Source organism: Seriola aureovittata, chromosome 13 (genome assembly GCF_021018895.1).
Source record: "Seriola aureovittata isolate HTS-2021-v1 ecotype China chromosome 13, ASM2101889v1, whole genome shotgun sequence".
Classification (NCBI taxonomy): Eukaryota; Metazoa; Chordata; class Actinopteri; order Carangiformes; family Carangidae; genus Seriola; species Seriola aureovittata.
Window position 1 is genome coordinate 12020644 of NC_079376.1, and position 23311 is coordinate 12043954.

Below are 23311 nucleotides of genomic sequence, written 5' to 3' on the forward strand. Positions count from 1 at the left end.
TGTCGATATGTTTACTCTCAACAGAATATATTAAGTGACACACCACCAATCAATGGAGCACTCTTATTTACTAAGGATGCTCAACAGCCCGTGAACCGTCTGCTTGTATTTGAAGTGTGAGTGTGCTTTTTGGGTATAAATGTGTGGAGTTTAAGGGGAAGTGTTGCGGCAGAAAATCAAAGATAGTTTGGTTTCCAGAGTTTGGAGCTGGAGAAGCAGCTTGTTCCGAGGAAGGCTTATAAAGAAGGACATAAAAAACACTTCCTTTTTTTAGAAAGACTAATCACACTGTTTTCGGCACAGAATAAAGTTCTGAGTTGATGTAACACCAGTGCAAGACAGTGGCATGAGCCAGGTTCAATATGTCCTGCAGGAATAGAAGAGGGATGTACAACCTGAAGTAGACTCAGGTAAAAAGAAGCAACTCTCACCATTAACAAGGCAGTCTGTATGACCTGCTGACAAGAGAGAAGGTAAGGGAAATGACATCTGATATGAAATTCATCATCCTCTATGACCGCTGAGATCCATATATAACAATTAAATAGCTCATTACCTTCAATGGGTTGATGGGCCTCCTAATTTTCCAATACCATCAACACCATCAGTTTGCCATCATTTTACTTTTTAATTGCTGGTACATGCAAGAACTGGAAATGAGGCCAGCGCTGACGCTAATACTTTGCCCTCCAAGGTTTCTCTCACCTTTTTCTTATTCGAGGATATTCTGGAGCAGATTTTACACAAGCATGAAAGCCGGCTCTGAAGGTGCTTGAAGTTCTGCCAGCACCCCGGAGGCCGAGGCAAGAGCAGTTAGCCCTTAGGATAGTGCCAGGGAAATGCATGGTATTCAGCCAGTCAGCGGGAAACAGATCGTCTCTACTCCACCTTCCATATAATTGGTATATTTGAAAGAGAGAAATGTGCTCTCCCAGATTTCTGCAGGGGTACTCAGGCTAAAAAGAGAAAGTATTTTTTCTCTCCTCAGCATGCTGAGAATAAAGAGACTGATGTATTGTCCAAGAGCACATGGACTGTGGTGTGTATGCTGTCATTGGTATTTGGTGCTAAAAGCACCTTTCCTCCAGAGCTGAGGGTGTTTTGTACTCATGAGTGATGTACCAGAACTACCTAAGGGCCTCATTGAAGGAGATACAATGACTCCTGCACCCTGTCTGGCAATCATAGGTATCCCAGCTGTTGAAGTTAATGTAATGGGGCTCAGAGTGCAGAAAGGAAAGAAATGAGGAGCCAAATCGCTGAGAAAGTGACAGCGCCATTTTATCTTTCACCTTTCACCTAGCCGTGCAATTAAATAAGCCACTCATCCCCGAATTCAGCGGCAGGTTTCTCCTTTGTGACTAATTATGGCATGTACTTGGAAGTCGAAAAGCCAGAAAATAGAATTAGCCGACACACGCATCTCTCTCTCTCTGCCTGTCTCCCACACAGATGGGAGGAGCGAGAGCTGGCGTAAATGATGCCGCCCTGGACCAAACTGACGATCAACTGTGGAAGATTTCAGTGTGTGATTCTGAGTCCTTTGAACTGACATGGCCCTCTGTGATTCAGCAGCACGGTAGTTTCAGGTCCTTCGTACTATTTATGTCTAGCTCTTCTGCACGAGGTGGTCTCCATTGTAGTAGTACGATACAGGTAGATGTTTGCTAATGCTTTAGATTACTCCAAATGGCAGTTTAATTATTTAGTACGTATGAGGTATCAATGAAAGTACTTACTGGGCACCAGGATATACCAGGACAAATATAAAAGATGAGGAGGCAACATCTGTGCTGAAGAGAGACTTGGAAATAAATCACACTTTAAGTACTTTTTTAAATGAGTACTTACTAAATTGATTAAATGACTAATCATTGGCTGTAAATTGCAGGGTAATTAACATTGGCAATACATGAAAACAGGGTAACAGTCCTAATATTGCAATGAAATTAGTTATGGGCAACTATTCAAACAATTTATAGACATAAAAAAAAAAGAGATGTGACAGATGTACTGTTGTATATCATGCCTGTATAAGTGAACCCCATCGCGCTCCTCCTGGCATGATCTCCTGTCTAATGATCCATCCTGTCTAATGAGCCGTCCTGTCTAATGATCAGCCCGAAAGCCGCCGGACAGGGAGGAACTGGGCAGCCGCATCACGCGTTGTTATCCTGCTAATTGTGTTTAGAATTCAATACTCAAGACTCATTTCCTGCAAGCCACTGTGTGCCATCTGAGAGTTTGAATGAAATGATCTGTATCTAAACCCACAGCATGGCTGGCACATATCGACAGAATAGGGATTTCTTTAATCAGAGATCGTGCTGATAGACTTTTTCCACATTTTGAATCTGCACACTGAGAATTCAGGTGAAATAATTTCCAGCCTCTAGAGGACTTACAATGAAATAATCTACACTGGTAATATGCAGATCTAATGGTGCCTCTGTGGCATAGCATTTTTCCTCACGTATGCGGAGAGAGGGAACTTGCTCAGTGTGGAACTAATCTTCATGGTGATTAGAAATAAGACTCCTGTATTATTGAGATTCCCTGCGGATGCATAATTACTTGAAATGAGGTCAGACTGCAGCAAGATTTAACCTTTACCTGTCACATAAACACACACAGACACAGACCAGAGCTGCAACTTGTTATTATTTGCATTATTGATCAATCCACTGATTATTTTCTTGATTAATTCACTGAGTGTTTGCTGGATAAAATGTCAGAAAATAGTGAAAAACTCCCATGTTCAGATAACAGTTCAAAACCCAAACATACTAAGGTTACTGTCATAGTGGTGTGGCTCTAGGTACAGCACTGTTGATTGGTCAGTTCACCTCTTTGGTCCAGATTGAAATAATGCAATACTATTGGATGGATTGCTACGAACACAGAGGCTGAATCCTAATGACTTTGTTGCTCCCTTGACGCTCCCTTCAGCTTCACTCACTTCACCGATGATTAATTTATGACTCACGAAGAGCTGATTAATCCTTTCCTAACCCTAACCCTTACAGTCACATGCAGACCAAAATATACAATATGTTACAATATACAGTTAAAACCTGGAGCTGGACTGGAGCAGATAAAAGATCAGATACGAGGTGAGATGAGTGCTGGGGGAAAAAAAAAAAAAAATCGATGGATGACTCCTTCACTTTAATCTTCAAGCACATACAAACCTGAGACATTTCATTAAAAAGGGCTGACTGATGTGGATCTGAGAGAATCACATCACTGCTGTAATGCTACGCCCGGACAACGAGCTCCGTCTCTGGAGGTTTGAAAATAAACACACGCGCAAAAACTGAACCAGTGGATATGAGACAGGAGACCTGTCAAAAGATTATATCACAGGGACTTATCCATTTCTACTCCACTCACATCTGCCTGGGCCTGTCTGTTTATAGCATGTGTCCTCGTTTCAGACTGATTCTGTCTGAGACTGGAGCTTCTTTGTACCGCCTTTACCCCGACTCAGCTGAAAAAAACCCCATTGATTTAATGCATATTTGTATTTATACATGTATCCCTTGTGCTCTCGCTGTCTAGACCGCGAACCCACACGTCTACTCAAGATGATATATTTGTAAAAAAAAAAAAATTCTGTAAGTAGAGCCACAAAGCTCACAATGTCTGGAATTATAAGTGTTTCTCAGTGCTGTCATTTACCGTAGGAAACATATTCACCCTGGTTTTCGCTCACTAAAACCGCAGAGCCTGGCTGAGACACAGGCTGCATCTTACAATTGAACACTGAGGAGGATTAGTGAGACTGAGGAGCAGATTTCCCCTGATGGTTGCTTGGGCACCATTTTCAGGATCTTTATTGCAGATCTAATAATGTCTGAGAGAAGTGAAACTCATAATTAGACTCTTAGACTAAGCCATATGCTTCGTGGGAAGGAAAATACCACCCCCTGCCCTTGGGAAGGATAAAGGGAGATTGTGGACAGCGATAAGTGGACTAAGAATAGAATAGGGAAATATTATGTATGACAGGTAGGCAGTGTGTAAGGGAAGTCATTCAATATTTTAAAATTGGAGGAGGGACAGAGTTTGAATTCCTCTGTGAAGTCTAGCTTGTCAATTAATATTCTTTAAGTATTTTATGAGAGTAGTGAGGGTGATGGTCAGCAGAGATTAATAAGTACATTTCCACAAGTAACTGTACTTCACATTTTCACCTACTGTACACTTCTCCTTCACAACATTTCACAGGCAAAAATTTGACTTTTATATTCATCTGAAATCAATAGTTTATAGTTTACAGAAAATATGATCATCTCACTGGATGAGATGAAGTGCTACAGATTAAACTACCCGGCAGCCCACCTATAACAGCGACCACAGTAAAATGCTCTTGTTTTTTTCATCAGTATTTATAGTAACAGTAATTACATAATAATGTAATGCTGAACGGACCAATTCCGATGAATTCTGAGCACTTTTACTTTTAGTGCATTTAGCTCATAATGTGTCTGTACTAAAATAAGATTTTGAGTGCAAGATTTTCACTTGCAATCAGGTATTTGTCCATTGCTGTACTGTTAAATAAAGGATCTGAATACACTGACAGAGACTAAGACTAGCACATGTTAATCGGGTTGTGCTTAAATAAAGAATTAAGAGTAAAAATACTATAAGCAGAAACAAGCTCTTGGAAGTGTTAATAGCCTACAGAGACCGTCCTACTTCCCTGGAAGACTTTTCCAATTGCACTGAGTAATGCATTTGTAAAATACAGGCACCTAATGTAGGCTATGGTACAACTACAGCACTTCTCTCCTGGGGGTCAGACACACATTCTCCCTCTTTAGGTGGGAGGAGCGTGTTACGCTGGGACGCCGCACGATCCAGCAGTCCCGTCAAAACCTGCAGGTCCACCAGCAGCAGCCGGACCACTAGAACACCTGTAGTGTCACTTTCAGCCGCACAGTCGCTTGGATTTAAGAAAAAAAAAAAAGAAGGTCAAATCAAAATCCATCAAATATGACCAAAGCCACCTGGAAACAGAGCGCCGGTGCGACATAGGTAAGGCGATTTTCCGCATGCCACGAGATAATTTAAGTTGATGAGGTTTTTGATTAGACAAATGTGTTGTTTTTGGAATTAAATTCCTTTTCTCTTTTCCTCTATGTCCGTGCGTAATGGAAACCTTTGGGAGCAGACGCATAAGGTTCAGGTGCGCCTGTAAGATTCAATTGCCCAAGAAAAAAAAAAAGCACTATATATTTCAGTAATATTTTAGGCTTACAGTGTGTGTGTGTGTGTGTGTGTGTGTGTGTGTGTGTGTGTGTGTGTGTGTGTGTGATTTTCACTCTGAGGACCTGATCGTTATAAATCTCCTACGATCATTATATCCAGAACTCTAAGCAAAATTTGCCATATCTGTGGAGCATCGCTCTCAGTTCTCCTTTTAAAGGTTGTAATGTTTCCGAAAAATGAACTTTTGAGTTGTGTTATCTCTGTTAAGATGAAAAAACGTCGCTTCCTCGCAACCAAAGAGCTATTTTCTGCGACTTAACTCGCTTTATGTTTTGCAGGACAAAGAGGGTCAAGCTCGAAATTAGGATGCATCTCACAGCGGTGGTCTCTATTCTGGTCGTGACAGGCATCGCCAAAGGTAATCTGGGATTTTGATCAGTCCACTGAGACAAAGAGATTTGAGTCAGCTGAAAAGCAAACTCTTTTTCTTCTTATCTGAGCCGATTTGCTCTCTGCGTGGAAAGAAAGTATCGTGGATGAATATTTCATTGCTCTGAATGTTTTATGTGTCTTTTTGATTTTTGATGCAAACACGCTGCTGTCCCTTTCTTTCTGTCTCAAAGGTTGGGAATGCAACGCAGGGTGCAACAAAGAAAATGGGTTTTGTGAGAAGCCAGGGAAGTGCAGGTACTAAGCACCACCACCTCTGATTCCTGTGTGGATGATAGACCACATCCTGTGGGCTTTAGCAAGCTTATTTTCAAAAATTGCTGGAGCTGTAAATTTTTCTCCCTCAGAGAAATGCAGTCACAATCCAGCCAGCTGGATCCTTCTGTTTTTTCTAGATTTGTTAGGCGCTTGTATTGTGTTAAGTGCCAAATCAGCCTTTTGTTTGAACAGTAAAGAGCAATGTTATCCTAACAGATAGCTCAAAAAGCTTTTGGTGACAAACCCTGCCCAGTGTGAAGGGATTTTCTGGCGAAGGCTGTTGTATGTACTCCTGAGCCAAAATGCTGGAGAATTTAACCAATTACTGTATAATCAAAGATAACGTCAACCTGTCATTTCACTTACACATAGAGAGTAAATCCTGCAGACATTGTGTGGACTGGCGCCTCGCTGCAAAGCTCTGTGGGTGGTGTATAAATAGGTCTGGATTGTTGCCTTTTCCCCTCATTCAGGTGCAAACCAGGGTGGCAGGGAGACAACTGTGACCAGTGTCTGCCCTTCCCCGGCTGCCTGCACGGCACATGCGAGAAGGCATGGCAGTGTATCTGCGAGGAGGGCTGGGTGGGCAGCCTGTGTGACCAAGGTGAGTTTCATAAAGCTCCCCAGACACTCACTATCTCTATCTGCCTCCTAACACTTTCTGACACACCAGAGGTGAGGGTGAGTTACGGAGCCTCAGGGACATGAAGGTTGCCACCAAACGAAGCCGGAGTCTAGAGAATATAGTTAACTCTATTTTTATACAGGTAAAGTTAGAAAAGTTCTGAGTAAGGTAAAGAAAATAATGATGGAGAAATCTAGGTCTGAGATGAAAACTGAAGCCACGAAATGAATGCAAAAATTTTCATCATAAACCGCCGCCTTCTGTTTTGTGCCATCAAGCAAGGCACATATGATAAACTTAAGAAAACCTGAAAAAAGTATTGTGTTGTGGTTGTGAAAATCCAAACGTTAAATCTTCCTAAAAGTCACATTTCCATTTCAGTGGATGCAACTATTTAAATTAAGCACTTATGTAATAATTCCTCCAATATCTTCAATGAACATTATCGCATGAAAATTACTTGTGCCCCCTCAAGCTAAGGAAGAAAGAAAGAGAGAAGATTAAAAGAAGAAAGATTTTTTTTGGCTCCTGGCTCAGTTTGACCTCCTTATCAGCTCTCACAGTACATCTCTTATTGTGTTGGAGCATATGAGCTGCTCACCCTGTGTAACATGGTTAGTTATGTTCTCAGTTTTGCTCTTGGTGACAAGATGCTGCGGTGGGGAGTGTGAGTGAGCAAGTGGAAACAAAGGAGAGAGGGAAAACCAGGCAGAGAGACACAGAAACACAGCGAGAGAGAGCTAAAAACAGCATGCTATGCTTTTTTTTTTTTACACAACAGACACTCGGCTGTGCTCATCCAGGCCCTGTGCTGGTAATGCCACCTGCATAGAGACAGGAGAGGGGGGATACCTGTGCATCTGTCCCCGCGGATACGCTGGAGAAAACTGCCACTTGAAGAGAGGAGCTTGCTTCACAAATGGGTACCAGCATCTTTAATTGGCCTTTCTATTTCAAGCAAAGGAAAACTCCAGTGTTTTACAGCCTCGTCTTCATTTGTTTATCATTAGGAGCAATAATCAATACATGCAATGCGATGTGGTGCAATGTCTGTGAGCTTTCTCTGTGTCGCCAAGGCAGCCAATCGAAGTGTATATCACTGGTAATAGGCAGTTAGAAGAGAGAATATCAGATGTTCTTTTTGCCGCCCTTAATGAGAAAAAAATGAGTATGAGTTGTATACGCATTCGTAAGACAAACAGAAACGGTTGCTTTCATATAGTCACCCCCACCCCCACCACCCCCGCAAACACGAGCATGCTAAAAAAGTTGGAATTGGCAAGTTTCCAAGTCTGTGAAGAAAAACTCCACTTGAAGGGAACTCCAGCTCATTATTCCGAGTCAGAAAGTCAACTTCTATTTTCTGAGCATTGACGTGCAATGAAGGGAAAAGAAGAACATGGTGCATATAGTGAACAGCGGCAACAAAAGAAATGTACATGCGAGTGGGTAGATCAGGTCCAAGCAACTGATGCAACTTGGAACCAATGGTGCACAGAATTAAAGCTGCAGTTACTGATTTTCAATGGCCGCTTAGGAGCGGCAGAAACATATTGTGGGAACATTGACATATCATCACCTTTTAAGTTGATAGGGCCAACATGTTAGCAAACGGTTGCTTATTTATACATCAGCAACATGGAGCAACATTAGCATTCATTTGGAGTCGTGTTTTGTTTCACCTTGCAAATGTAAAGCCAGTATTCTCTCTCTTAAGCCCATCCAACTCCGGAGGGAAATTTCTGGCTCTCTAGCTGCTCAGTGCTCCACTGTGTTCACCAGCTAGTCATTACATGTGTCGGTCTGCTGCTTGGAGCTGAAGCAGCAGGGACGTCACGATACCAGAATATTGGTAGTCGTCACCAATACCGTTGAAATTCCACAATTCTTACTACTAAAAAAACAGAGACTGCTGCACTCAGCTAACACACAAACACACACACAGGCACACACATCCATATAGTCAGTGTGCAGGCAGTAGTTTAAATTGACTAACAAGGTGAAAGAACAATGGTGTAAAAATATTCATTAAAAAAGACTGAACAGTATAATGACGGCCACCTACTAATGTTGTGAACCTTTTGTGAACGTTGTGTGTGGAGCGTTACTACAGCAGATGCCACAATTCACAAACAGTAACATTGACATTTCAGGACATGAACATTTTGAAGCCATGTTGTTCATTTTAAGTTAACAATGTCTGTCTTTGAGCTGCTTAGATAAGTTTAAGGTGTTTCATTTGGAATTCTCTGTGGCACCGTTTGCAGACTGGCTTCTGGTCATCTATAACTTATAACTGCAAAATATCTCCATACAACTGTCTTGGCGTGTTTTCCATAAGTCATGGTGGACCTGCGGCTGCACACACATTTGCTGCTGCCATTCCACGTGTTGTTGTTATTGTTTACGGTGCCTGTCTTCTTCTGTTCAAGTTTGATGTCAGACTAGGACACTTGTGATGTTATTATACTGCCCTCATCAGTCCCGGAAGAATTACATCTCTAGTACCTACGGCATCTACAATACCTTTGGTAACTACGATACAATAGAAAATAAAGTACTGTCACATTTTCAGGATTTTGGCATCGACTTGGGTAGTGTAAGGTGGGTTTTCAGAAAGCAGCTTCCTGCTGTGGCTGAAAACAATACAAAGAGAGCGGTTAGAGTGAATCAAAGCAGTAAAGTTGTGATGTTGTAAAGAGAACAGCAGCCCTTTAGCCCTGGCATCGTATCGATACCTTAATTTAAAGTGGTTACTACAAGTCGATGTTTTACCGTTATGAAAAAGAAAAGGAAAATTCCTGTCCATTTACACGAATCGATACACTAAATTTTGTGACTGTTTCATGAACTGCCATGAGACACCTTTACACAGTAGCCGGCAGTGTGTACCTGGGCAGCATCATAAGATGCCTCCTAGTTCAGAGACTGCATCCTTTGAAGTCAACATTTCAGGACGGAATACATCATAATCTCTCAGCAAGGTCGTCATTTTTCAACAGCTCCTCTCTACAGTATGTGACCAGACACTCAGCCATCTTTTTCCTGTATTTTGGAGCACACACCTGATGTGTACTTTGCATAACCCATATCTCACATCACTGGGAAATACTATTTAACAGGAATTTGCCTTCAGGTCGTTCATCAGTCACTGACAAATATGTTGCATGAACTGAACCAATTATTGTAAAAGAAATAACTACTAATACTAATAAGTATAAACAACACTGTTAATTTGGATATGTTAAAGCAGAGCATCAGAAGTGAAAGCACATAATGTTTAATCATACAACTTCAGTTCTACCAGATTTGCTGTTGGCATTTACCACTATCGGAGTCACTGGACGACAAATTTGTGGAAATGTTTTGACTTTATGAGTTGAAGAGAAACACCTGAACGTGCCAGCAGCTTTGTCCTCATTTTAAGAGGTGAGGCGCAAGCTCAGTCAGGCCTTCAGAACCTCTGAAAAGGATCCACCTTCATGGGTCGCGTCCTCTACCTCGCTAGAATTGGCACACAGCTGAAGTGTGACAGAGCCTCTGAATAGAGCTATTGCAATGGATGCTCGGCTTTGGAAGCACCACTCAAAAAATTTAATTTCAAAACAAAAGCCCGCATCTGGAATTTTTGCTTTTAGATAATATTCAAGATTGACCTCATATTCATAACAAAAACAGCTGCTCATTCCTTTGAGCTCTAAAAATCTCTTGTCTGTCTTCCCACTGCTGGATGACAGACAGGACTGATGTGTGTAGGAATCCTCCTCCTGCCCATCAGATGCATATGAAAGAGTCTCTGGAGACGCAGCGAGCTGACACAGCCCCCTCCAGACTCTGAACCCCACCATGTTTATTCTGTCAGGCAGCCTTGTTATTGACTAGGACGACACACCTAAAATTCAATAGCCCACAGCTCACTGTCAGTGAACTGACAGCTCTCCTCCCTCATAAAAGAAAAATAATGATTTGAGTCTTATTATAATTTTCACAATGAGACGACTGGAGCCTCACTTGTATGTCAGGGGAATTCATCTCTATTAAAAAGGGCTGCATGAGGTTTCATTAATCAGCTCTTCTACGAGGCACTGGAGATGTCTACAAAGTATGCCAGAGCTATTATTCTTTTGACTCGCTGAGACAGAAAGCTAAGAACTTGTGTAATTACATGAGCTACTATAAGAGATATTGATTGTTTTTACCCCAGCTTTTTATCGGTGCACTCACTTGGTGAGGCACAGCTGCATTGATCACATGCTGCACGTGTGGGTGTAGGAAGATTATTGCAGAGGCAAAGTGAAGACTCCTTTCATATCTTATGACTGGCACAGGTTTTTAATTTGCAGAAAATGAGCTGCACTGTTTTTCATTAGTGGTGGGTGATACGACTAAATTCAATACCAGAATATTAATACAAATTTTTCTGGAGCTGAAACAATTAGTAGATTAATTGATTGCTGCCAAGTATTTTGATAATCGATGAGGCAAACGTGACAATCATTCTCTGGTGTCAGCTGCTCAGTTGTGCTGCTTCTCTATGTCTCATGATACAGTAAACTGAATATCTTTAGGTGATGGGCTGCTGTTTCTTTTTAAAAAACAAGCTATAAGAGAGTCTTACATTATTCCAATATCAATACATATCACAGTATGACAAATCTACTTAAAATACAATGCATCTTATTTATATTCATATTCTTGACATATTTGACACAAAAACCCCCAATGTCTGATTTAGTTAGTTTTCAAAGTTTGCTTGAAATCATTAATTTCATAAACTGAATTTTATTACAGGATCTTATCATCTCATTAGGATTTTACATGATACAATAAATAAATTATTGCCCTGTTTATCACATTTTCTAAGATGAAGTAGGAAGAAGAGTAAGAAGTTTCTTTAATGGATTATTTCTTACCACTTTGTTACCAAGATTTAAAACCTGTCTCAGTCTGCTGTCGCTTTAATGATCCTGGATTACTATTAGAGCCTATTATAGAGACTGGACTATGTACTTTTACCCATGAAGCTCCACAAACAAAAAAAAAAAAAAAAACAGCATTACTTACACCGAACATTTGTATTTGGGTTTTAATAAATCCCATATAAGCTAATTTTAAGGCCGTTTTTCGCTAGGTTTTGGAGAACTGTGGTACCACAGATTAATTTTGCAGTATCTCACAGTACTACTTTCCTGAGCTTTAATGTAGTCCTGACAAATGAAGTGCTTTTTAGTGCCATGGCTTCCCCTGAGAGCTGATATCTAAAAACAAACCTAAATAATTCAAATTAACTTTGGGTGCAATTACAGCCTGATGTACCATAACTAAAAAAAACTCTGCATATTTTCTTAGCTAGATTCCAGATCCAAAAAGATTAGCCTCAGTTTTTCCTAAATGAAGGTAAAGTTTATTATCACAGAGTCATGTTGCAGTATTCTGCTGCTCAGCCATTTATTGCTGTCCTCCAATCCTGTGGGTTCTTAACTGGTTTATTTAGCTTTAGGGTAATTTCCTCGACTTATTAAGGACACTTAATCCTTAAAAAAACGCTTTTTCTAATAAAAATTAAAAATCCTAAAAATCAGAGGCACATGGTTTTCTCTGGACAGTGGCGGTATTCTCTGTTAGTTAATCTTAATGTGATGTTATGAGTGAAGCATCATCTGTGTAAGCAGGCAGATCCTAGTGATCACGGCCCAATTACATTCTCCTAGGGGACCCCACACAACAGTTATGGATTTAGAAAGCATCCCCTTACTTTATGAAATCTACCTGAAAAATAGGATTATGTGCCCATGTGATGGCTGCTTTCTAACCACAGGTTGAAATATTCTGTAGTAAACTGTTTACACGATAGCAGGTCCTGTTCTCTCTGCTGTATTGTCATACTGTGCTGCTCTGTCCTCCAGCTCTCCTTGTCAGAATGGAGGCACATGTACGGACGCCGATGGCTCAGCAGCCTACTCTTCCTGTTTATGTCCCCCCGGATTTTCTGGAGACTTCTGTGAGATCAGCATTGACAGCTGCCAGCCTAACCCCTGCCTCAACGGTGGCAACTGTACAAACCACGGCCTGGCCTTCACGTGTGCCTGTCCGCACGGCTTCACTGGTTTCACTTGTAATGACACCACAAGCTTCTCGCCCTGCGCAGGCTGGCCCTGTGCCAACGGAAGCACGTGTGTTGGTCAGCCTGATGGAACCTTTCGGTGCGTTTGCCAGAAATGGTTTACAGGTCCCACATGTTCCCTGCAGCACAGACCAAAGGCCAGATCCAAGCCGGTCGGTGCCAGACCTGTGGACCACCGAGTGTTCGCGCTGACCCCGCAGCATTACTCCCTCCCTGCTCACGCCTTCCACAAGCTCCTCAGACCGCCTGAGAGAGACCTGCTAAAGATCACCCTGAAGGAGACCGTCCACTCCCCTGGCGTCCTCGTCACCCAGGGTCAGCTCATCTGCTTCGGCATACTGGCCCTGCTCACCTGCCTGGTCATCCTGGGCACTACAGGCATTGTGTTTTTTGGCCGCTGTGAGACTTGGCTGGCTAATGCCAAGTACAGCCAGCTTGTTCGGCAGCAAAGGGAACACCTGCTGAGAGAAGCTGGCACCACTAACCAGGAAGAGCCTGAGCACTCGGTAAACATCATCCTGCCTGAGAAGATTAGACTCACCAGCTTTGGGAGACACTACACCTCCATCTGATTAAATTGCCTCTCCCTCTTCCTCGCTCCTTCTGGAAGGAGTTTAATATGAATGTCTAAAAATAGCAACGAAGGAAATACTATGACTGTTGTACAGTTGCGTTTATATAAAGTGAGAGATTCTGGACTACCTTGGGATATATTTGAATGTACAGTTTACTGGATGAAGTGGGCAAACAATGACACTGGATTGTAAAAACTACTCATTAGAAATGTATAAAATGATAAAATAATGTTCTACCAAATAGCACATTGATGGCTGGTAAACAAGATGTCATGGTGTGGTATTTCTTTAAAAACAAAACAAAGCAAAAACATCAGGATGGTTTTATGATTCGAGTTGATTTGGAGCACAGTAATGCTGTTAATATTAGAAAAAGGGGGATGATTTTGAAATAGGCAGCAAACAGGACTGCACTTCTTTCAGTGTTTGTAATTAAACTTAAGTAATGGTAGCAATGATTTTTAACTTGTTAACAAACTGCACTCAGATTTTAGAACCATCACTAGAGCAGCAACAAAAAAAAAGCAATTGGCAACTATTTTGATTATCAATTTATCCTTTTAGTCATTTATCAAGTAAAACTGCCAGACATTAAATGGAACCAGTCTCTCCCGTGTGAGGATTTAATGATTTGCTTTGCTATATATGATAGTAAACTGAAGGTCTTGATTTTTCAAAATAAAGCTAATATAGTGATATTGATGAAATAAGAGGGATAGTGATAAAATAATTGATGGATCGTGAATTAAAATAATCATAAAGTTGCAGCCTTGACATCTCCATACAACATACTGTGAATTTGCCATTTCACAATTACTGCAAAAATACATATAGTGAGTTTGTCCAGTATGTGCAGTTAAAAAGTGTAATGAGATATCACTACTTTCCACCACAGTTGTACTTTCAAATCCTGCAGGTCATCACTCTACAGAATAGGCTCATTTTCTTGTAGAAGGTATTAGTCTATGTAGCTGGAAGTCATTTCATTTCCCAAATAGCATTCACTTTTCTCTCTCTGTAGATGTATCACTTTAGATGTTGGTTTTAAAAGGTATATACATAGATGTACACTCTCTTACAAATACGTGGGTTATTTCACAGCTCCTCCAGAAATGCCGCTTTCTGTCTTTATTTGAATCTATTCGTATCCATGCCACGGATATATTCACACCGTCGCCTCTTAATTGGTCTAAAACTCATTTGCAGTTTCTCCGAGATTTTGTGAAGTTTTCCAAACATTGCTTCTCACTTCTAGAGTAGGAATTTCACAGGTAATGCACCACGCATCTGTGAGCCCTGAAATCAATACTTTAACATCTGTTAAGTGTTATTGGTTTGTCTCATCATGCATGAGATGGTCACATACTCCTGATGGAGGGAGAAGCAATTATGGAAAACAAGAAAAAACAAGAAAAAAAAAAAAACATGTTTGTCACCCAGCAAAGATATACTGTGGTTAAACGTGGAACACATTGCATATTGTAAAATATTCAAATTCATTCATTGCTGATGTGAGGGTTTCTGAAGCATTCAGCATATGAGGAGATGCTGTTAGTGTAGAGGGCTTTGTTTACCATAATTCTCTGATAGGGATGGTATCTTGTGTGTATAACATCACAGAGTCACATTTCAGGTTGCGTATGACATTGTGCAGAAGTCCAAAAATGATTCAAAAATAATGATTTATAAGTAGCATTTCTACAGGGGATGAGTGGCTGTGACCGCGCAGCAGGTATTTGTTCCAGTCTGGGATTATTTGCTGTTGTACTTTGACTTTTATTGTCTATTCATTGTTTTAATAAAATACATAAAAAGTGTCCACTTGACAAGAAGGCTTGCAGAGATACATATCTGTACACCCAAAGGTGACTTTAGTCTTGTATTTCATTTACTGTCGTCATCAGTCGTATCCAGTTCAGGAACGCAAGAACCACCAGATTTATATTGAGGCTATCTCCTTCCGCTGCTGCTGTTGTCTCGACACAACAGCAAGCAGGTTAAGACAAGATCAGATGCTTGGCAAGTCCAACACATCCGCCGTTTCACAGTGTGAAATCCACCCGATGCACATGCTGTATGCACCACCCCCACCACCGACTTGTCCTGAAATCAGTGGAACATCTGCTCTCCTGCTTTGTGCTATTTAATAACCCCCAACCCCCACCCCTCCTTCCAGGGCCAACTCACTGATAATCACCTGGATGATAACAGTGACTCTATCAGCACTCCTCCACTGTTCCGAAAGGTGAGACAGTGTCAGATAACAGTCTCTGTCTCCACCTTGTGGTGCTGGTTATCTACATCACCAGGACTTCAGCTGCAGTACTCTGCATCAAGCGAGATCACTATGTAGAAATACAGTAAAGTCGGGGGGCTACATGTTTCCCTGAGAGCCAACCTGCAGTTTCATCCTGTCCGATACAATAAAAGTCTGGTGTTGCCCGCTTGTTATGAATCAAAAATTCACAAGGGGAATATAAAATGATCCCCATTGGCTCTTTTATCTTTAGTATCCGAGCAGATGAAGCATCCCAGCTTGAAAAACCCCAAGCATGCATGGTGTATGAAGAGCATGAAGCTCACACTGGTTTCCTGTGTGTATGTGAATTCTCAAATCCTGACACTCTGCAGTAAGTTTACCAACATCACATGAAAGATGAGGATTCAAGGGCTCTGTTCACTTCCACAGGTGTTTTGCCAGGTGGAGTGAACCAAACTGTGTCCTAATGAGAAGGATAAAGGCGCAGTCACACAGGGTTTCTCTTCCTCCTCATTTCCACGAGGAACAGGGTGAAACGTTTTTCCTTCCGGCTGAAAATTAGCCGCCTGAATCACTTCACGCAGAGTTCAGTTTGATTGACTTTTAAAACATATCAAATTATACGGTTCTCCAACATCCAGCCAGTGTGAGAGACGGAGTGGGACTGAGCTCGCATTCAGGAAATCACCATTTTTAGTACGTTATACCACTATGAGACTACAAACTTGTTTGAGATCCCTCTAGTCCATTCAGTTTTTTTTTACCTGCATCAGAAAATGTGACATCATTACATGCAGGGAAATCTCTGTTGAATGGAACTGTAATGTGACTGCACCTTTAAGTTGTCCTGCTCTAACAAGTGCAACAAAAACCAAGAGAAGGGAGAGGGAGAAGTCAATCATGTGCACCCACACTATCCTGAGAAGAGGCCTCATTAGGCAACATAAGTGATGTCAACATAACGTCTGTGTGGGTGGGCTATGGGAACGCAGGGGCTTTGAAACATAAATATTTAAAACCGTTTCCTCTGGCTGCCATTTTGGGACAGAAATGTCCCAGACTGCCTTTGATGCAATTTTGTCTTTGTGCAAACCACTTTAAAGAATAATCAAATTTCAACTTGACCAAAGAATCCAGTCCTCTAAGTTTAAGTTCTGGTCATTGATCATATGTTAGAATATCAAAAAGATGATGTTTGCTTTAACTAAGACTCCTGCTTGGACAGAGATATCGGATTAAATTAAATGTGAAACCTTTCCAGTGACCAGACTGAGTTTAATCATCTCAGTTTTAAGAGCTCATGCAGCGCTTAGAAAAATCATGTAGTGTCAGACTGTGACCACAAGGTGTCATCCATCCAAAAGAGGACGGAGGATGGGCTGTAGCCAGCAGCTGAGCGTCATCGCTCTGAAAACACTGCATTTAGTTTTCATGAGTTGATTGGAAGTAATTTAATGTTTTCACATACTTGGAATTAGCACACACATGCCTGAACAGAACTCTGGTTTTCAAGACTGCTGAATTTTATCTCTCCATTTAGTATCATTTTTCCTCCCAACATCATGTTTTTGAAAAATTGATTATGATGCATGAGAACAATGTGTAAACGAATCAGTAATGTTTCCCAGTTCCTATTTCACCACTCTGCTTCTGAACCAGCAATGCAAAACAACACAGGAGTCAAGGTGCAGCCCGTCCCACATAACAGATCATTTTCCACTTTGTTGCTGTGCTATTTCAGCTCACCAATTGGGTGACATTCAGGGCTTTTTTTTTTTTTTCCCACGCTACATCCAACCTCTTCTCACTCTAGACTGAACATTATTGGAAAATGTCTCAGGGATTCCTGCTGTGTTACTGCGTGTCCATGACCTACAAAGACTAGCTTTAAAAATCTCTGACAGTCCCGCAGATCTGCATGACTGGCAGCATTTATATAAGTAAAAGGAGTTAAAAGGTTAGACTGCACACTGGTTATTTAATCAGCATGGCGTGCGTATGGACTGCTGTCTTTTCTTGATGCTGCAACTTGACCCTAAATGACTCCTATACCACAGCTAATTCATTCAATACTTGTGACTCCAATAAAGGTTTCCGAATAAACTTTCATAAGAACACCTTCAGTTCTGTAATAGTGTTTGTGCTCCACAGTGTTAAAAGTGGCCTTGAAACGTGTCTCCTGAGGCTCAGGAGTTTATTTGTACCAGTATAAAGAAGATTGTTTGGAGCATGGTTAAATGTTAACATGCTGAACCTGAATCACACAGGTTTCACTGAAAACCTTTTTTGTGTGCTGAGGCCCCCGGCTCCCCACCACCAGACATTCATTCGTGGAGTTTTGACCCTGGGGAGAGAGGGGCCCTAACCTTCAAAGCTGACCAGAGAAGCTGAAAAAAAAAAACTCCACCTCAGCAGGCCCATTCTGCTCCCTCCAAGTCATAAAACAAAACAGAACAGCAAAAGTTAAATCTCTCCCCCAAGCCTGAGACCCTTAACCCTTTGTTCCCGTCTGCCTCTCCGCTGACAGACATCCATGGAAAATCGCACATGGAAAGAATCCAGATTCAAACAATTCCAGTTGGGGTTTCTTTTCAGGGGTGCACACTGGATACACTGCAAGTTATATTTCATTTAGGCAGATACCCCTCTGTCAGCTGACAGCTCCATATAAATACGTATGCATTTGTGTGTTAAATGAGTTCCAGATGAGCTGTAAAGTAAGGTCACTGTAAAACCCCCTGCAGTCACACCAGTCACATTTTCTCTTGCTGGACTTGTTCTCTTTTCTGAAAGCAATGTCAGCTCATGGCCAGTTGCATACTGGAAATCTATTGTTTATGATCAGGTCAAGCAAGGTGAACTTGTCCCTGTTTTATGTGAATAATGTTAGAGCCCAGTGGAGGTCAAATTATCTACAAATCTAGAGGAAAAAGAGTAAAGATTTGACAGATGACTGAAAAAAGTGAATGGAAGTTCTGCTTTCCTGTATTCGCACAGGGCTGCAACTAACTATCAACTTACTGATAATCTTTTAGGTTATTACTATTATAATAGAAATAATCAGATTATAGTGGAAAAATGCCCATCTCAGTTTCCCAGATCCCAAGGAGATGTCCTCAAATTGCTGGTTTTGTCTGACTAACAGTCCAATAACAAAACAGATAAAATGTATAAAGACATACCAAAAAGACAAGCTGTAAATCCATTACGTTTGAGAAGGTGGAAACGGTGAACGTCTGGTGTTTTGTAGACTGACCAATCGATTAACGACGTGCTAAAGTCATGGCTTTATATTGTTCTGCTATTCAACAACATTATTCTACCTGCATATGGACTTACAATGTTATGATGTCAAGGACTAATGTGGAGTGCGCACCTGAATTAGCAGCAGAAGCTGAGATTTTAACCCCTGCCACCACACGAACAGAGTCCTGATGAGCAGGAAGGATGTGATCTATTTTCCTCTTTTCATCTGAGATCTGAAGAAGAACACAAATCCTGTTTCCCTGACCTCAACAAAAGCTTTCTCTCATTTCACTCAACTTCATTACAACCAATAATTTCAAACATCAAGTGATATTTATAGAAGACGACCTGACTCAAATTTGTCTCAAAGCTGTAATTCATAAGCAGTGTTTTCTGTTTAAAAAAAAATAAAAAAAATCAGCCACTTTACCAACAATGAGCATCCTTGTGTTGTCATTATATGTGAGAGTCTTGAACCCTGTCATTTCGGTCCCATTTATGACTTTGCCTCCCTGTTGGAGGTAACGGCTCTGTTCTCCAAAGTTGACAATGAAGAATGGCTCTGTGGACGCAGGAGGCAGGGGGAACCACAGCATCTGACAAGATGTTGCACCACACACAGGTTGTGTCAGAGTTATTATATGGTTTGCTGGGTCGGCTGTGTCTGAGGTATTGCCCCCTGTTGTGTGTTCACTGTGTCGTGACTCCTGTCTGAAGCCTCTGAAGGGATTTTCCTCCAGTTCTATTAGAAAAAAAACATTTTATTTTTTATTTTTGTGGATTTTCTTGTTGATTGCACATTTTCAGACATGCTGAAGCCTCATGGGAGTGATAATTCAGCATTAAATCACTTCAGAGAGTTACAGATATTTCAGTATGTTAATTGCGTTAGTTTCCAGGACAGTTCAGTTAAATGCCTCCACTCCTAACGCTGTTACCGCTCTGTGACCGGTGTGCTAAGCCCTGAAAACATTTGTGTGTTTAGACCCTTATAGGTGGATATATCACTCAGCATAATAGGATCAAGAGTGATTATCCTCATTTAATTGTGAGAAGTCAAAAGCTTAGGAAGGGGCTGCGGAGAGAGAGGCACGGCTTGTTCACTGCAGCATTAAGCAAAGACCTGTAATCACCATCTACACAGCTTTAAAGGTGACTGACCACTAATTAGACACAAGATGTTACATCCAGATTGCAGAGACCAAACCTGTTGGCAGGATTTATTTGATGTGAGAGAAACCTGAACATTCTCTGTGTGAAAATGACTGTTGACTAAGGAAAAAAAAAAAAAAAAACTTAAGTAGAGAAAAATTCTGTCAAATTAAGAGGCTCTAACAAAATGAGACAATACTGTTGAAAAAATGCTCTTCACTGTGAGAATAAATTAGTTTTGAATTGGGGAAAAAAACAAGAATAATCATAAATTATGCAATACTTGAAGTTTTGCAAGAGTTTTTTGTGTTTGGAGATTTTGTGAGATCTTCAGCATTTTTTAAGTTATTTCATATTTTCTGCTTCTCCACATCGGTTTTAAAGACTGCACTTGAAAAAAAAAAAAGGATATTTCTAGAGGAATCCAGGGTCCAGGTCTGTTGTGCTTTACTGTGCAGGAAATTGAACATTCATCCTTTTTGTCCTCTTGGTACAAGAAAGCAAATGTACTTGAAAATCTATACGCATGACGTTATTGCAGAAAAAAAAGAAAAAGAAGAGAACACACCAAAAACATGCACACAGCGATAAAAGTATTTTGCTTACAATAAAAAAGACCAAGTAGATCAAAGCATTTTATTGTATGAAAAATATATCCATAAAACGGAGCAATATTTACAAAACAGCTGCGCCATGCAGGGCAGAGAGCAGCACCTTCACTGTGATCTCCAGTGTTAAAAACATCAGTGTCGGTTCTCTGGATTCATCCCGTTTAAAAACCGAACTTCACAACAACACTGAGGAGCACAGTGATGCGCATTTCTCAGCATCCTGGCGGATTCAGGAAAGGCGCGTTTACACAAGGAGAAGAGATAAAAACAGAACTTTTGACACACAAAATACTTTTGTTCACAAACAATCAGGGTCCAAAGAAACTAACCTCTTTTCTTGTGAGTGGATCCTAACAGGATGCAGGCTAATGTCCAATATGAAATGAAGGAGCCTACTGTAGTACATCCTACAATGTTGGACAAATTACTTTGATCCAACCATATGAAAAATAAATACACTTAACCATTAAAGAGGGAGAGAATCTGTCTAACTGGAGTTATAATACTGAAAAAAATGTGCAGCATTGTTTGTTTTTGTTTTTAGTCACAGCAGCTCTAGAAAGATGAAAATTAATCTACACGTGAATAACTAGATTATTGGATTTCTCCAGCCTTCTTCTGTATTGATCCAGCCACTCTCTGAGCTCTGAGATCCGATACCCCTCAGGTCCTCTGCCACCCTGGTAAACTATCTTTCCCTCCTGCAGTATATAAAGTCTGTCGAAATAAGCTCCGTACGCAGCGTTGGAGGAGTTTTCCATGCTGTCGACGACTACCAGGCATCCGGGCACCTCCAGGTGCATCAGCTGCGCAGCGTTCAGCCTGTCCTCCAGACACCGGTGCTTGGGGATCTGATAGGGCGCGTCAGTGCTCATCCAGCCGTCGGAGGGGTGCGCTTCCTCTATGTACACAACTACAGAGTCTGCTATGTCCGCGTTTTGCTGCACAACTCCCTGGAAAGCCTTGAGGCGCACCATGAACGGTGGTCAGGTGCAGCTGCCAAAGTTGAGGATGAGCGGTCTCTTGTCCTTTGCGTAATCGAGGATCCGGCTGCGCCGCTGATCCTCCAGCTGAACAACTTCGGTGTTGGGCGCTCCGTGTCCGAGGTGCGCCGCTTTCAGAAAGTCCAGTTTGTGACCGTGCCACACTGCTTTGAGCGACTCCAGGCTGAAGAGGCGATTGGAGTCCGATATGCAGAGAGGAGGATCGATGGCATCGCCCTCCTGCTCCTTCATCCTGAAGAACACCTTTTTCCTGATGCAAATGAAGTCAAGCAGCCAAAACATGACTGCTGCCATCAGAAAACGAGGCAGCAGGACGAGACAGACTATTGCATTTTTAATGGCTTTAATGGTATTCATTATCACTAGAATAACAACCCGAATGGTCTTGCGCTGTGCCACGGTCTTGTGGGTTGAAGTTGGGTTACTTGCAACTTCCCTTCTTTTTATAGCACCGGCAGATTTGAATGAATCACACCCCGCCTCCAAACCGGGGCCGAGGCCTCACATGGTGGGGATTACCTTCTGTCAACTCCCCAGCTTTGAATCTCAGCCAAAAGCCAAGGGTGCAGGAAAGGGTGCGCCACAGCAGTGCGCAGTCTGGAGGGAGTCGCTCATCATTTTTACAATCAGACTGTTCAAATTAACGTTGAAATCCAAAAGTGCATGATGATGTGTGATCAGGGAAATCCTTCAAGTGCTCGAGCGCATCGTGTGTATCGTGTGGCAAAAGCCTAAAGTTGGTGCTGCAGCAATGATGAGTGTTTTGCTGCAGCACATTTCTGCAGATGCTGCTTGGCTATGCTTATAATGTGCTCCACCTAAAAGGACTGGCCTATTCTGCCCTTCCTCCACAGGAACCAGTGTTAGCTAACCTGAGCTCTCCATCACATGGGGTTAATATACCTCTAAGATGATTTACATTAACACATGTATGTGTCTTACAGTAAATAATGATCCATCAGAATTGGATCTGTTATGGAGCACCGTTAATGCCTCATGATGAAAATTAAAACTTAAATTGAGAAAAAAAAATTCTGGTATTCAATCGAGAAATCTGTGAGAAGACCAACTTCTGATGAAACCTGAAATAAAAAGCGAAATCATCGGGAAAAAAAGGTCACAGTTTTGAAGAAATGTCAATTCTGAGAAAACAGTTTGATTTCTGACTTCAGGGGGGAGAAAAGTCGCTCTTTCCAGAAAACATTGCACTCATGTGGAAAAGTCATATTCCTGAAAATAAAAGTGAGAATTTGCAGATACGAAATTCAGAAAAAACAAGTGAGATTGTGTTTCTCAGAATTGTGAGGTCTCAGACTTCAAATTAATCTCAGCCCTTCAACTATTTTTTTTCATGTGGCTATAATCCTCTTCCTCAGGTGCTCTACTGTGTCAATTAAAGTAACATAAAAATCCCTCAAAACACAGACGCACACACACACTGAGCTTCCTGTCTGAGGGGATACTGTGCAGAAACAAGGGCTCATATAGCACTAAAACACATCAGGGTATGAATCAGAATGAGTAACTTTTGGGGTCCGGAGAAACAAAACATCATCTTCTGCTATGGTCAGAAATCTCCCAGATTTATACTTCTCTGTAAAAGGGCCCTGGATAATTTTAAATGTGTCCTGGCTGGTGTCTGAAGGCTCATAAAACTTTACACAATGTTCAAAACAGTCTCTGAGGTGTTTGAAGAGCTGCTCTCTTTAAATAAACTCTCAAATACTTTCCTGTAAACCACTCAGAGAGCCCCCAAAAACAGAAAAAAAAAAGTTGTACCTGCACCCCG

At 41.4% G+C, this 23311-nt stretch overlaps 2 protein-coding genes across 3 annotated transcripts; one reads left to right on the forward strand and one right to left on the reverse strand.

Moving 5' to 3' along the window:
• Nucleotides 1–4829: 4829 nt before the first annotated feature.
• On the forward strand, nt 4830–15066 carry LOC130180769 (protein delta homolog 1). 2 transcript variants are annotated; one of them, XM_056394503.1, is made up of 7 exons: nt 4830–5043; nt 5180–5194; nt 5556–5635; nt 5841–5904; nt 6399–6529; nt 7332–7473; nt 12457–15066. In XM_056394503.1, the coding sequence occupies exons 3-7, from the start codon at nt 5584–5586 to the stop codon at nt 13244–13246; spliced, it is 1179 nt and encodes a 392-aa protein (XP_056250478.1). In that variant the 5' UTR covers nt 4830–5043; nt 5180–5194; nt 5556–5583; the 3' UTR covers nt 13247–15066. The 2 variants fall into 2 exon arrangements, with proteins under 2 accessions (XP_056250478.1, XP_056250479.1); XM_056394504.1 differs by lacking the exons at nt 4830–5043; nt 5180–5194 and adding an exon at nt 5224–5434.
• A 5463-nt stretch (nt 15067–20529) lies between these two features.
• On the reverse strand, nt 20530–22326 carry dio3a (iodothyronine deiodinase 3a). Its single transcript, XM_056392732.1, has one exon. The coding sequence runs from the start codon at nt 21877–21879 to the stop codon at nt 21094–21096; it is 786 nt and encodes a 261-aa protein (XP_056248707.1). The 5' UTR covers nt 21880–22326; the 3' UTR covers nt 20530–21093.
• Nucleotides 22327–23311: the final 985 nt, after the last annotated feature.

What these genes read in the sequence shown, in the direction of transcription:
- LOC130180769 (XM_056394503.1), top strand. Translation starts at nt 5,584, where the DNA reads ATGCATCTCACAGCGGTGGTCTCTATTCTGGTCGTGACAGGCATCGCC. An exon ending in GGGCAGCCTGTGTGACCAAG is followed by an intron (nt 6,530 to 7,331) that starts GTGAGTTTCATA and finishes TTTACACAACAG; the next exon opens with ACACTCGGCTGTGCTCATCC. An exon ending in GGAGCTTGCTTCACAAATGG is followed by an intron (nt 7,474 to 12,456) that starts GTACCAGCATCT and finishes TCTGTCCTCCAG; the next exon opens with CTCTCCTTGTCAGAATGGAG.